The 14,191-nt window shown below is 49.3% G+C and overlaps 5 protein-coding genes across 5 annotated transcripts; 4 read left to right on the top strand and 1 right to left on the bottom strand.

Moving 5' to 3' along the window:
* Window positions 1-982: 982 nt before the first annotated feature.
* On the top strand, window positions 983-1,682 carry BDV59DRAFT_198578 (HPP family protein; the record flags this gene model as incomplete). Its single annotated transcript, XM_073693180.1, has 2 exons — window positions 983-1,195; window positions 1,251-1,682. 2 exons carry the CDS (start codon window positions 983-985, stop codon window positions 1,680-1,682), a joined length of 645 nt encoding a protein of 214 aa, XP_073551920.1.
* A 1,765-nt stretch (window positions 1,683-3,447) lies between these two features.
* Window positions 3,448-4,704, top strand: BDV59DRAFT_190945 (3-deoxy-7-phosphoheptulonate synthase; the record flags this gene model as incomplete). The annotated part of the gene is made up of 3 exons (XM_073691831.1): window positions 3,448-3,490; window positions 3,567-3,622; window positions 3,688-4,704. 3 exons carry the CDS (start codon window positions 3,448-3,450, stop codon window positions 4,702-4,704), a joined length of 1,116 nt encoding a protein of 371 aa, XP_073551919.1.
* Window positions 4,705-5,473: 769 nt separating this feature from the next.
* BDV59DRAFT_169925 (thioredoxin family protein) lies at window positions 5,474-6,219 on the bottom strand. Its single transcript, XM_073688331.1, has 3 exons — window positions 6,116-6,219; window positions 5,946-6,050; window positions 5,474-5,853 (listed from the first exon to the last, which is right to left on the bottom strand). Exons 1-3 carry the CDS (start codon window positions 6,130-6,132, stop codon window positions 5,706-5,708), a joined length of 270 nt encoding a protein of 89 aa, XP_073551918.1. The 5' UTR covers window positions 6,133-6,219; the 3' UTR covers window positions 5,474-5,705.
* Window positions 6,220-9,825: 3,606 nt separating this feature from the next.
* On the top strand, window positions 9,826-12,275 carry BDV59DRAFT_85298 (F-box/WD repeat-containing protein). The gene is made up of 2 exons (XM_073697207.1): window positions 9,826-11,024; window positions 11,078-12,275. The coding sequence occupies exons 1-2, from the start codon at window positions 10,012-10,014 to the stop codon at window positions 12,048-12,050; spliced, it is 1,986 nt and encodes a 661-aa protein (XP_073551917.1). The 5' UTR covers window positions 9,826-10,011; the 3' UTR covers window positions 12,051-12,275.
* A 139-nt stretch (window positions 12,276-12,414) lies between these two features.
* eb1 (microtubule-binding protein BIM1) lies at window positions 12,415-13,940 on the top strand. Its single transcript, XM_073697205.1, has 5 exons — window positions 12,415-12,524; window positions 12,602-12,673; window positions 12,809-12,843; window positions 12,898-12,975; window positions 13,033-13,940. Exons 1-5 carry the CDS (start codon window positions 12,511-12,513, stop codon window positions 13,578-13,580), a joined length of 747 nt encoding a protein of 248 aa, XP_073551916.1. The 5' UTR covers window positions 12,415-12,510; the 3' UTR covers window positions 13,581-13,940.
* The last annotated feature ends 251 nt before the right edge of the window (window positions 13,941-14,191 follow it).

The following is a 14,191-nucleotide window of genomic DNA, read 5'->3' as shown; positions in this document are numbered from 1 at the left end:
CTTCATGGCTCCTCTAGCTGTTAGGTCAAAGCAGCTTGGTAATACCAGCAATTGCTATAGTTTCTAGTCGTATCACATGTAATGAGTATAAACAGAGCCAACGTCTAGCGCAGTACACGCAATCATTGGGGGCGAAATTCACACGTTCTCGTGCTCCTCGGGGGCAACTCAACGCAGGAAGAGTTTGATCGACTCCCATCGATGGTGATTGAGGCTCTCGGACAACGACAGAGACAATGATCGGGAAACCATGGGCAAAGGTCCGTGTATAACCGCTGACGGGATGCGGCTAACGGGATATTCATGATCATCGCTAGCTAAATCTCGGGGAAGCTTCCTTCATTCCCCGGTGGCCCCCGCCTGTCAATCTCGGGCCGCAAACAAACTAGGCGAACCACACAGTATGTACGTACCCATGCATGCTTAGTGTAAAGCGAAGGGGCTAGTCAAGCTTTGCCGAGACTTTTAGTGGATCTCTATTAGAGTATCCGGTTTTCCGAGATATAACGGTTCATAAGCTCAAAGCCCAGACACTGGCTTCATCTATGCGGACTATGGGGATTAAAGCTCGACAATTCTGTAGCCCCATGAATTTTATGCGCAAAAATTTAACGGTCGGTTGACCAGCAGATATGTGTATGCACTACGGACAAGGAGAAGCCCTGTGGGTCGCTTGCGGCCTCTGCATTGTGGCCTCTGCATAGAGGACTAGAGGGGAGTATTGGCGTCGATCCTCTACCCAAGCAAGGAGATGATTTCTCCCCATAATCTCTAGTGCTTATAGTAGCTTACTTATTCGATTGCGTGCTAGATTCAGACTGTCACTTCGCCGGGAAAACTAAGAGTCCATAATTTGCCGAGGAAAATCTCTGAACAACTACCTGAGTTATTTCTAAACCGATTTCTATAGCGAACAACTTGTCTCCTTCCTGACACCGGCTCCGCACTGCTCACCACATTCTTGCTCCTTCACTCTACCTAAATGTCAGAACAAGAAGTCCTTGCCCGTCTTCCATGGTGGCTTAGCCACTGGCTGGGATATCGCCCAAACGGTCCCGCGAAGCCGCTTCCTCCGTATCTGCGATGGGCGTGGTCATTCATTGCAGCCTTCTGTGGGCTTTGTGTTGTACAGGCCATCTTCAATTACTCTGACTACTTTGCCAGTCGTGGTGTGCCTGGAATTATCGCTTCCTATGTTGGTTTTCGCGCTTCTTATGACTTTGTTTCCGCTATTAACATACTGTTTATAGGGCGCATCCGCGGTTCTCGTATATTGTGCCGTCGAAAGTCCGCTGGCACAGCCCCGTGCTCTAGTATTCGGTCACTTCCTCAGCGCATTGGTTGGCGTATGTATTACCAAGCTGTTCAGTCTGATGCCGGATGAAGCGAAGTTCAAATCACTGCGCTGGCTCGCCGCCAGCCTCTCCTCTGCAGTCGCAATTGTTGTTATGGACATCACAGAAACAACCCACCCCCCAGCTGGTGCTACAGCACTTCTGCCTGCTACCGATGATGCTGTATGGAGGCTATCGTGGTATTATTTGCCGGTGGTTCTTCTGTCCTCGGCTCTGCTCCTTGTGGTGGCCCTCATCATCAACAATATTCAGCGCCGCTACCCCAGCTTCTGGGTTGCGCCTCCCAAACCAAAGCAGGTCCTCCCTCAGCCAAACGGTACAAAGTAACTCTGCTCAGCATAATCCAAGGGGACAAGGAGGACAGCACCCTGACATCTCAGGGTACATGGGAACTTGTGGATATCTGGTGACTACTTGGGAAGACTAGGCTTATTGTCAAAACGTCAATTGACATTTCTGTATAAAGCTGATGCTTGGGCGGCCCGTTCTACAATCTTGAAGTGGCCTATCGCGTGTAACTACGCAATTTTTGGTGCATAATAAGAAATCATTTATTAATCGGTCACATTAGTTGGTCTAACCTGAGTATCAACAGAAGTTAGTAGTTTACTAGGAACCGCTTCCTCTTTCTCGTTTCCGGGACCCTCGCGGATCGATGGTTATGGGAAAGCTTTTTCCCAGTCTCTTTAACCGCAAATTCAGCCGCAATCCACATTAATAACGATGCGGGCCTGGTGACCGTAAAATGCCGATGGCTACTCAGTTTCTGAAACCATTAGACCCTCCTTATCCACATACGATTGACACAAGCGTACACACAGCGCAATTACTCATGACGTGTCCATAAAATGTCAGCAATCAGAGACACATTATTTGGTGGAAGTAGAGGGCAGTGCTGCAACATTGCGGCTCCCTGTGGAGTTAAATCCTACAGGAACCGTTGGGCCCACATATGCGGGCCGTTCCTGGATGACAGGAACCTCAGTGGCGACATCAGAAGCAGGAAATTTGTACATAGACGGGTAGAGTCGGCGTAACTGCTCGCTGTGGGAAGCAGAGCTGCATCTTTGCAGTTTACGCGTGTACAGATGTTCACACTGTGGATACATTGTTGGCTTCAATTATGTGGCTAACAATGGTGATTTTCAACAATGGCAGGAACACGTTCCTTCGCCAGCCTGTGGAGAGCTCGGGTAATGTCATTGACATAGGTCACAGCCAACATTCGGAGAACCTCCGTCTCTGGTATCGAAGACGCTCATAATGGAAGATCCGTAACCGGGAAACAAGGGCTTTCCCGCATAGTTGCAAGGGTGGAATGCATGATTCTAAGGTTTGGTGCACTCATAGTGGGTTAAGACGGCCCCCGAGTGACGATTGCAATGGAACCATGTGGGTTAAACAGTTTATAGCTTCTGTTACTGTTAGCTGCATGTGCAAGGAGGGTATGGGTGTTGGGTAGGTGTTGAATTGGCCTATACACTGGTGTATTTTGAAAATCTAGACATTTATTGTCTAAGAATGAATGGTTCTAGACCGTGCAAAGGTCCTACTGTGCACGTTTGTAGCATGCGCAAAGCTGTGGACTGCCTTGATCAACTATACAACTTCGTACTAGTGGACGAATGCACCATGCATTAGATCTCACGTAAGGACCTGGCATTTAATTCCGCCGTCTATGGGTAGACATTGGGAATGACCTGTTGGCTTTTGCTCGCTGGGCAATGGTCACAAACTGATGGTAGCGCCGGAAGGACTAACGATAATGGATCTAGATGACTCCATCGACATCCGGACGCAAGCACATCCATGTGCTCTTCTATGGGGCTCAATTTGGGGGCCGGATGCTTGTGAAATGTGAATACTATGTTGAAGTCTTCCAGTACTCTGAAGCTAAGCGGTACCTTTGTTGAGAATGGTAAGCATGGTCCGATCATCCCATATGAGTTGGAAGCAAGACAGAAAGTTCGGAGTTATATAACGTGGTTCTTCGACTTGTCTACATGACTTCCAAATTCTAGCAACCCAATTCCGGCCCATCACCCAAGACCTTTACATTCCTACGGTTCTCATCCTCCTTCGGGTCTTCGGTATGCCTCTTCTAAGGACTGTGAATGTCAGCGAGGATACTCGCGGTATGAGACATATTTTCTTTTCTTCTCTTTTTTTTTTTTTTCCCTGTCTTCTCATAGTACTAATTGGACCCATTAGTCCTCGGCTACGAACCGCTACTCACCCCTCTGCTTCTACAGCAGGAGGTACCCGCCGTAGGTTTCCCTTCTTTTCTGCCTGCAAGACCAAGATAAGCCTCGCTCACCAGGCATACCATCAGTTTACATCCTCCCTTAATGTCGTTCGCTCAGGCCGCAAGCAAGTGATTGATATCATTGATCAACAAGATGATCGTCTCCTCGTCATCGTGGGACCTTGCTCCATACATGACCCTCAGTCGGCACTAGAATTCGCTGTACGACTACGCGAGCTTTCGGACAGCCTCTCAGCAGACCTCTGTATTATAATGCGGGCTTATTTTGAAAAGCCTCGCACAACAGTAGGCTGGAAGGGTTTGATTAGTGACCCTGATGTGAACGGATCATATGATATCAACAAGGGGTTGCGGTTGTCTCGCCAGCTATGCTCTGATATCACATCCCTTGGCTTGCCTATAGCGAGCGAAATGCTAGATACTATCTGTCCTCAGTTTTTGGCAGACTTTATCTCGTTGGGTGCCATTGGTGCCCGTACAGTCGAGTCCCAATTACACCGAGAACTCGCGTCCGGCCTAAGTTTCCCGGTGGGGTATAAAAACAGCACCGATGGCAGCCTGGGAGTTGCTATTGATGCTGTCCATGCTGCCCAGCACCCACATACCTTCTTGGGGGTCACGAAGCATGGACTAGCTGCTGTCGCTAAAACTGTGGGTAATGAGCATGGTTTCGTTATCTTGCGAGGCGGTAGTCAAGGACCAAATTACAGTCGCGAGAACATCAAGGCTGCTCGAGACATACTCAGGAGAGAGAAACAGCGGGAAATTTTGATGGTCGACTGCTCACATGGTAACTCACAAAAGAACTATCAGAATCAACCTGTCGTTGTCAACAATATTGGCAATCAGATTGCGGCTGGAGAGACTGCTATTGTTGGGGTTATGCTCGAGAGCAATATTATCGAGGGAAATCAGAAAATTTCCCCTGACGGTGTGTCTGGACTAAAAATGGGAGTTAGCATTACCGATGCTTGTATTGGGTGGGAAACCACAGTTGAAGTGTTGGAGTCGCTTGCCCATGCTGTTAGATGCAGACGGGCTCTCCAGATGACACAAACCAATTTTCCCGTTGGAGAGCTATAATTCTCCCCGTGCTCATCGTTGTACTTTCTTAACGGTTATAAATATATATATATATATATATATACTTCCATCTATATTTAAATCATTTGTGATCGTCTAATTAGAGATCACACTGATTACGGGGATCGGGAAGTTAATTCATGGACCCTGCAGCAGGGTCTCAAAGAACATAAACAGATAGTAACGACAACCATAGTAGCAAAGCAGAAAATACGGCTTTATTGAAAGATAAAAAAGGGTAAGACCATCCAGTCAGCGTCCAAGAGCGTGGTCATAAATCCCCATAGATATACTTAGCCATTGTACCGGATCACGTGTTATGGGTTGATGGCCAAAAAACATCGTCCGACGGCGAGAACGGCAGGCTTTTATTGCAGATCTGAAATATTATGAAGTGCAAAATATACCATAGGACTCCATAGACCTAGCCGAAATTTTGGTTAACCGTACAATCAACAGTAGCCTAGCGTGGCAATCAGCAGGCACGGCATCCTGACTGCCGAGGAGGATGCATCCTGGTATCCTGTCAAAAAAAGCCAAGGCACTTAATGGCCTCATATTTCAGAATATGTACTATTCAATAGGTCTATAATATTTCTCCCCGCTCTTGCTAGTCATGTTAGGTGGGCTGAGGATTCTGGATGCTTACTAGCGGTTTCAAGACAATCCTTCTGCAGAATGCAACTCCTGGCTTTTTTCCGAGAACTCGCCTGTAACTAAGCCCTTTTCATCCCGCTTATTCAGATAAATAACTAATATCTCGTATATAAGCCCTTATGTGTGGATTCGTATTAGAACATGATCTCTTCCGCCAGCTCTCTCAATCCTGACGCTCCTCTTTCCCTTCGGTCGTTGTCACTTTAATCTATTTCTTGAGAAGTGGTGAATTACGAAGGAGAATCATCGGCCATCCATCTACAGTACCACCAACGGGAGGAATCGTCCTCAACCGTTCCCTCACAGAACCTTCTGGATGAAATTTTCGACTTGCTCGTCCAGAATCATGGGACCGATAAAATATTGACCTTAGTACCGTTCTTGTAGCCAACCGTAGCTGGGATAGAAGTAAAACCCCATTTCTCTGCGAGCTCGGGATTGTCATCCGTGCTAACCCAGGCTTGATAAAGCGCAGGATACTTGGCACCGATTCTTTTCGTACAGTTAATATGACACAGGAATGATTGGGACGAGTAACGTAGGACGCATCCCGCGTGCAACTAAGAGGGAAGAGGGGGACTAACGTCTCAAATTTTGACTTAGTCAGCCTACCAACATCGCTCCATTCAGCGGTAAACATGACGATGAATGATGGGTTGTTTGCTATGGCGCTGTTTAGTTGGTCCTCACTAGACTCGGGGTTAGATCGTGCTGCTCCTGTCCGTGAAGCTATTCCTGGTGAAAGTATACCCACCTGGTGATCTTATCCATGGCTATGTTCGAGTGATGAAGGATTCTCTATGATCAGAAAGGACGGTGTCGAATGGCAAATATCTGGGTTAAATGAAGAGTTTGGAGGATGGTGGATGGTATCTCGAGTCCATGGGAGATCTAGGGACCTTTTATACTGCGCGATCCCGGCCCCCTTACCACCATGTGACCTTGGGTGACAAACACAGCCTTCTGTATGCCATTACATTATTCCTAAAATCTATTACGAAATGCAATTCCGTGATTTTCAGTCTAGCGAGACAGTTCAATATGGGAGACCCCTGCATAGAGAACGAAGTAAACTCTAGGGCCAATTAGGAGTATGCATATTATTGGTAAATACACCATCATCACATTAAGATACCAGCACTCTGCATAATCTCCATCCCGAGATTTAGTGTACAACAGAAGATCTATGACAAAAGCAAATGCATATACTATTGGCTAGTTAGTGGCGAAGGATCTCAGCCCCGTTTAATTGGCTTCTTGGCATCCATTGAAAGCTAGATCGGATGAAATGTACCACCTCAAGCGTATGTATGCCTACATAGCTGCATTTAGCTGAGCGTCGTTGAAGGATTATTATAGCTGTATGACGCTGATCGCAATTCAGGAACCCCGCACGAGTAACTGCAATGTGTACAAGCGATGAGAGGGGGATCCAAATCCTATCCTATTTGCTTCTTAGCATGCATGATGGTTAGAGAACCTCCGCATCAGATATAACGAAGGAAAACACGGCTGAATAGTTCTAGCTGCCTCTACCAGCTGGATAACGCCACCCGGTATTGTTCAGGTTAGGGTACTATTCAGCTCAATCAGCATGAAAAGGCTTGTGTCATGATAAAACTAATTCAAAGCCCCCGCTTTGTCACCTTGCCTAAAACTCGGCCCTTAACAAACTAATCTTAGAATGGAATGGGGTATGTCTGTAATCTACTTAACCAACGATTAGCGAAAGTAGATCTGACAGGGTCTGCCCTGTAATGGCCATTGCCACTTTGTAATATAAACACGAGGAGGGCTGAGAGACCGCCCTTAGCGCAATGATACTTTGAGTGTGGCCATAGGCGGGTGTATTTATTCGATGATACCTACCAGCCTCGAGAGTATTAATCGCGATCTAAGTCCTTGTAACTAGTTCAGGCTTGACCTTCTTATATTGACTCTATCCGACCAAAGGTTATCGACCTCCCGTCTGGTGAGGGGAGACACTGTGTTCATTAGGTAAATTGATTTCCCTTAGTAGTTTATCCACGCAGAAACAATACATTGCAATAGACCAGTAGATAGTTGTAAACTGCTTGCTATAAATGAGTTGTTAGAGCCGTGTCTCCTGTGAGGTTTGAAATTGACTATTATGTGATGTTCCTTTCTCACCCCTATTGCTGTGGTTGCGTGGTTCTCTCCGGTATGTTCATTGTGGGAGTGGCGTTGCCAGATCCGAGACCCTCTTTGGCTGTTCAAGGAAAATGTTATGGGCACCAGGTTAATGTGCTATACCTTAAATAGGTCAAGTCATCATTGAATTTGTTTGAGGAGGCTTCTCTGTAAATAATGCAATTTTAAATGGATTCTTTGCATTATTCTTAATTATTACGCACTTAATAGCAATGCATAATACTGTAGGATCTAGTAATCCTTTAGGTATATCCGGTAATTACGATAAATTACCTTTTGCTCCTCAGCTTATTTTTAAAGATTTAGTTACATCCTTTGTTTTCTTTATAGTACTATCTGTATCAGTTACTTCATGCCTAATGCATTAGGAGATAGTGAAAATTAAGTTATGGCAAATCTAATGCAAACTCCACCTGCTATTGAGCCTAAACGATATTTATTACCATTCTAAGCCATCTTAAGATCTATAACTATTAGAAGATTAAAGGCTCTAGGGTCCCTGGGCGCTGGCACAGTGGACTGTTTGGTATTTTCTCTCCTGCTGTAGCTCACCTTCTATTCCTTGATAGCTTTTACACGTGAAGTGGAACCGAGCTAATGTTTGGTACAGAGGTCACCATGTATTTGGTGCTCGAATTGGCTATGGCCATGTTCATGGCCTTGGTCCTTGCAAGCGATATGTACCGGCGGAGGAGTCGAAGAACGATATGTCATTCCGACGGCTGGCTTACCACTACTTCAAACCAGCCATTGCAAGCTCATTGTCAACCTCCGCAACACATAAAGAAACAAGAGAAAACTATTGAAACTCAAACGGCCTGGTAAGCACCAGAAGCTGAACCCGGCACCTCGAAATGGTGCCTATGGACTACAACTATCTAGTACCTAGTAAAGGAGGTACTAGGTGCTTGGGTCACGTGATCATGAACAGAGAGCCGTTCTCATTGGCGCACTCCCGAGTCCTCATTAGACTGCGGGTAAAGCGATTTGCAGATAACCGCCCTGATGGCTTTCGACAACGCCACACCACACTGTTAGGAGCCCAAGCAACGGGGTGACGGGAGAAATCTTTGGTGCTGATCATTGTAACTATGTTATGCCTATCAACATCGTTCATAGCACTTCACTCTGCCCTATCAGTGACGCAGAATATATATACATCGCTAGATGTTTGCTGTGTTGATTTTCGCTCAATGACGCTCTTTGCAATATGACCATTACCTGATACTGACTCTGACGTTGCCTGTTCCTTTCACTGAATTCTTTATACCCATCACCTTCTGTATCAGCCAAAACCCGGGCGTTTGCCTCGAGCCATGGACCCAGCACAGAGAAAAAGGACTAGGATTACGCATGGTACTTTGAATAGATCGATCCACCGATACTACAGAATTATATGAAAACATAGTGGCATTTTTGTTTGTGCTAAAGTAAAAGTATGCAACCAGATGGGCAGAGCACCGAGGCAAGCGTAAAGTATAGGAAGAGATTTCCGTCCGGTGAAATGAAGTCGAATTGGAGAATTAATTAGGTATATGAAAATCCCTCTATTCGATTTGGCTAATAGCAAGAATTACGACTGGAAACGAGTCCGTTAACCGGACCAGATAACCCAAGTTCCTCTACGAGTGGATCACATCGTGAGGATTGACGTCCCCACGGGGGCGGGAGGGCGATGCGGATAAGGATCGACGGATTTTTGATATGGACATTGTTAGGCATGATTCTGAACGGATTCTATTATTATTCTGGGATATTTATTAGGTAGCCATGCTGCTGGATACGTGTTCACCGTTGGATATTTTTTCCTCAGTTTGCCATTATCTCTGACTAATTCCACCGTAATCCTGACGGTCAAAGTTTTCCATGCCGAATCTTCCAGGGAATCAACTCCGCCACCGGGAGGCGTTCAGCCAGGCATTCCAGGCGTCCGATCGGGCTGTTAAAGTTTCATTTTTATTTTTAATTCTTAGTTTGCATTCAATTTTAGCGAAAAGGAAAATTCTATCGATTATTCCTGCTTCGTACAGTCTTCTCTGTGGAGGCAAATCCTCACCGCCCGCCATCTGCCGGATTTCTCCCCTGAAACTTCAACACCGCAATTGATCTTCTTCATCTGCTGTCATTCCCTCCTTCTCCTTTCTTTCTCTCTTTTTTCCTTTCTGTCGGTTTGCATTTCTTGGTCATTGCTTTTCTTCTCTTTCTTCCTTGCATTGCTCACCTTTCCCTTCTTTCACCGTCTCTCCCTTGTACAGTTCCATCGTTCCTCATACCGTCATCCTTACTCTGCTTTCTCCTGCCTATCGGTGCCTCCCAAACTTCCTCCAACCTCCCACAGTCTATCTCCCTTGCTGGACTCCCTGGGTGAACTGTCTCAGCCGTTCCGACAGGGAGTTTCGCCTGTCATTATATAACCGATCCGCTTAGACCCTCCTTATATTGAATTTTCTTTTTCTCCTATTGTTATATCCATCCGCCATGACACCGCGACGTCCCTCTCTCTCGATCCGAACCCGTCCTCGGACCGCGACCACTTCCTCTGTCCATCCAGCAAGCATGGAGCACACGGCCTTACCGGCATTGCCCGTCATGGATGCCGTCCACGACGAAGGCCAGGTGTTAGAAGACATGAACCATTTTCCCGATCCCGCCCCCCGACGGCGGAGTGCCAAAAGCTTTTCGAATCTGCGTCACCCCGTCGATGGGCTGCGGGCCCTTGGCCGTCGTCTGTCGGTGACTATCCGACACAAATCCTCGAAGCACAACCTGCCCTACGGTCAGGAGGACGACCATCTTGACGGCCTACCTGAAAACGCGCCGCGCGCGAGGAACACCTGGTGCAGCGTCAACCGTCGCCCGTCACTGAACAGTGTCTCCGCCCTCCATGGCTTTTACGCCCCGACCGCATCCATCCCTGCCCCCATCCCTGGGAATGGCCTGGAGCCGCCCATCTTGCCCAACGATATTTACGCCGGAGCCGCAGCGCGTGCTGCGGCCGCCGCCCAGAATGAGATGGTGAAGATGGAGCGGGATGGGAGAAAACTTTCGGATCCGCGACTGGCGCATGATGCGGAGAGTGGGATTGGCATTGACCTGCGGGATCGTTCTGAGATGTCGGATACAGAGCTGGCCGTGGTCAGACTCGATCCGGTGGCCTACTTCCCCCCCGAGATAGTCTCGCAGGTCCTTGCCTGTCTCGACCCGCAGTCTCTCATCCAGTCCGAGCTGGTTTCTCGCGCGTGGAAGGAGCAGGCCTCCTCACGTCATATCTGGAAACATGTGTTCCGTCGTGCTTACGGAAACCATCGGCCCAGCGGACTGTCCTCGAAAAAGAAACAGTCCGCCGGGCTGGGGAAGAGTATCCCCAACCAGGACTGGAAGAAGATGTTCCTAGTCCGCCGTGCCTTGGAGCATCGGTGGAAGGAAGGCAAGGCCGCGGCGATCTATCTGCATGGGCACACCGACAGCGTTTACTGTGCCCAGTTTGACGAGTATGTTATGCAACCCCAATTTGTTCCTCCCCCTCTGACTTTTCTCCGTGAAGGGATAAAATCATTACCGGTTCGCGCGATCGAACCATTAGAGTATGGGATGCTCATTATCCCTGGCCTTGTCGCAAAATTATTGGCCCTCCTCCTGCAGATATATCTGGGATTGGACCGGTCAATAACACTGCGCAGCAGTCGTCTGGGAAACCGCCCTTTCTCACCATTTGTCCTCCGCCCACACTCTCCGCGGGGATTACCACCCCCGTTGACCAAGCGACCGATTATCACAGTGCATCGATCCTCTGCCTGCAATTTGACGAGGACATCATGGTCACAGGGTCCTCGGACTACACCTGCATCGTGTGGGACATCCACAATGACTACAAGCCCATCCGTCGGCTGGAAGGTCACAGTTCGGGTGTCTTAGATGTCTGCTTTGACGACCGATATATCGTATCCTGCTCCAAGGATACGACCATTTGTGTGTGGGATCGACACACCGGCGCACTGGTGAAGAAGCTTCTCGGTCACCGCGGCCCCGTCAACGCCGTCCAGCTCCGTGGTGACCTGGTCGTCTCTGCCAGCGGAGACGGGGTTGCGAAGCTGTGGAACATCGCGTCTGGGCTCTGCGTCAAGGAGTTCCCCAGCAAGGATCGGGGTCTTGCTTGTGTTGAGTTCAGTGACGATGCGCGGACCATCCTGACCGGTGGAAATGACAAAGTCATCTACCAGTTTGATGCGAACACCGGCGATATGGTGAGCGAGCTGAAGGGCCACGTGGGCCTGGTCCGGTCGCTCCATCTGGACAGTATGAACCAGCGGATTGTCAGTGGCAGTTATGACATGAGCGTCAAAGTGTTTGACTCTCAGACGGGCGCCCTGTCCATTGATCTGCCCGGCTGGACCACCAGCTGGATGCTCAGTGTCAAGTCGGATTATCGCCGCATCGTGGCCACCAGCCAGGACTCCCGCGCCGTGATTATGGATTTTGGATATGGCCTGGATGGAATTGAGTTGTTGGAGGAGTAACTTGTACAGAGATCCTATAGAATTTGCTTGTTTTTGTGGCTTGGAAGCACGGAAAAGTGATCGGACTGGAGTTAGCGGGAGCCATTTTGCTTGGAGTTCTGGGTAGATATCATACACTGGCTAGCGATCTTGAATTGGATACAATCTCTTGCGGTATACAGCACTGTATGACTTCCAAGTGTTGGATGGCCTGAGGCAGCACGCGGCGGTTGTGGTGCGGCGGGCTGTGATTGGTCCCCGGGGGCGCTAGTGCCTGAAGCGGACCCATGGGATTTGGTGGCAGCAACAAAACAATCCTCCTGCTCGTCGTCGTTTCTCTACACCACACCACAAACAAGAGTCCCTTCTTGACCTGTCCTTAGACTGCGGTCTCTCTGTCATCCATTCTCATCTCGCCCCTACTTTCAATTCTTCCCAGCCTCTCCTTCCTGTATCTTAACCCGTCATCTACTACCCCACCATGGGTGAATCCAGGTTCGTCGGATCCCCCTCCCCGGCTAGGAGACGGACATCAACAGGCTTAGTCACTGACATTCTCCGTTCAATGACAGACAAGAGCTCCTGGCATGGATCAACAGCCTGCTGCAGTTGAACCTGACCAAGATTGAGCAGTGCGGTACTGGGTATGTCCGATCCTACGTTTCGATCCTTCCCACCCTTGTTACGGCGTCGGCGTGTTTCCTGGTAGCCAAAGATAGCGAGAGCTACACAACCACACATGCTATATATGGACACATACTGAAGTCGTGAATGGACAGTGCTGCGCTATGCCAGATTTTCGATTCGATATACAGTAAGTGCGCCCCGCAACCCCTCCGATCGGCTTCGACGGCTAACGGACTGATAGTGGACGTGCCCATGTCCCGGGTCAAGTTTAACGTGAACACCGAATACGCCTATTTGCAGAACTTCAAGATCCTCCAGAGTAAGCCATGCACTCCCGCACCGGCGCCGCACCGGCTCTAACCCCCCTTTCTTTCAGACGTGTTCGCCCGCCACCAGGTCGACAAGCCCATCCCCGTCCAGCAGCTCTCGAAATGCCGCATGCAAGACAACCTGGAGTTCCTGCAGTGGACCAAGAAGTTCTGGGACCAGCACTTCCCCGGCGGCGACTACGACGCGGTCAGCCGGCGGAAGGCCTCCGGCGGAGCGCCCGTATCGGCTGGAGGGCCGCGCGCGGGAGCCGGCTCGGCTGGCGCGACACGACGGGGCACGACCCCGACGCTGGGGGCTCGTCCGCGGGCGGCGGGCGGCGGCGGGGTGTCGCCCAGCACTGCGGCGCTGCAGCAGGAGATCGCAGGGCAGAAGGAGGCGATCGCCGGGTTGGAGAAGGAGCGCGATTTCTACTTTGCCAAGCTGCGGGACATCGAGTTGCTGCTGCAGAGCGCGATTGAGCAGGACCCGGAGCTGGAGAAGGACGACGACTCGTTGGTCAAGCACATCCAGGGGATCCTGTACTCGACGGAGGAAGGCTTTGAGATCCCCGCCGAGGCGGAGGAGGGCGCCGCCGAAGAACTGGAGACCTTCTAGGCTGCTGCGTGCGTGGTTATGACCGTCTGTCCGTTATTAATACCCCCCATAGTATCAGCTGCGTTGACGGTGGGCGTGACGCGGGCTTCTTGTTTATGTGATTGTTTCCTTTGCGTTGGATGAGTGGAGGTGGGACTGGAGAGGGCGGCTTGTGCATATTTGGCATGGACACTGGGGCACTGGGTTTGGTTCGGTTCGTTTCTACAGCAGATGCAATAGATGTACGGGTTCTACTGCTCGGATGTGAGTGAGACATGTCAGTCGGGATGGGAATGAGGAGCGGGGATCATTCTGCAACAGGAGAGATCCTCATCTCAGGTGTCATTTCGGCTCCTTGCCGATGGCTGCATGACTAGTGATCCCTTGCGGATAGAGACGAACCTTGTACCTGTGCCTGCGATGTTGATATTGATGCTCGTCATAACCACTTGATCAAGTTCGAACGGAGTATGAGTTGGATAATATCAAAGGCCCGGCCAGACCACGAAATGAGCGGAAATGATGGTGAGACTCGCTCATTAAACTCCGTCTTGGCGGCCAATCAGGCGGGTCAGCTCATTTTTGTTTTCTCCTTTGGATTTTTCTTTCACCATAAATTCCTCCACTTAGAA

Source organism: Aspergillus ambiguus (assembly GCF_047715705.1).
Source record: "Aspergillus ambiguus strain CBS 117.58 unplaced genomic scaffold BDV59scaffold_3, whole genome shotgun sequence".
Lineage (NCBI taxonomy): Eukaryota > Fungi > Ascomycota > Eurotiomycetes > Eurotiales > Aspergillaceae > Aspergillus > Aspergillus ambiguus.
This window is presented reverse-complemented; position numbering and strand designations above follow the sequence as displayed.

Bases quoted from the DNA above. Each gene is read 5' to 3' on its own strand.
- BDV59DRAFT_169925 (XM_073688331.1), bottom strand. The intron at 5,854-5,945 runs GTTAGTCCCCCT...CTGTACGAAAAG, and splicing joins ACTAAGTCAAAATTTGAGAC to AATCGGTGCCAAGTATCCTG.
- BDV59DRAFT_85298 (XM_073697207.1), top strand. From the start codon at position 10,012: ATGACACCGCGACGTCCCTCTCTCTCGATCCGAACCCGTCCTCGGACC. The intron at 11,025-11,077 runs GTATGTTATGCA...TTCTCCGTGAAG, and splicing joins TACTGTGCCCAGTTTGACGA to GGATAAAATCATTACCGGTT.
- eb1 (XM_073697205.1), top strand. The intron at 12,674-12,808 runs GTATGTCCGATC...GTGAATGGACAG, and splicing joins ATTGAGCAGTGCGGTACTGG to TGCTGCGCTATGCCAGATTT. The intron at 12,976-13,032 runs GTAAGCCATGCA...CCTTTCTTTCAG, and splicing joins GAACTTCAAGATCCTCCAGA to ACGTGTTCGCCCGCCACCAG.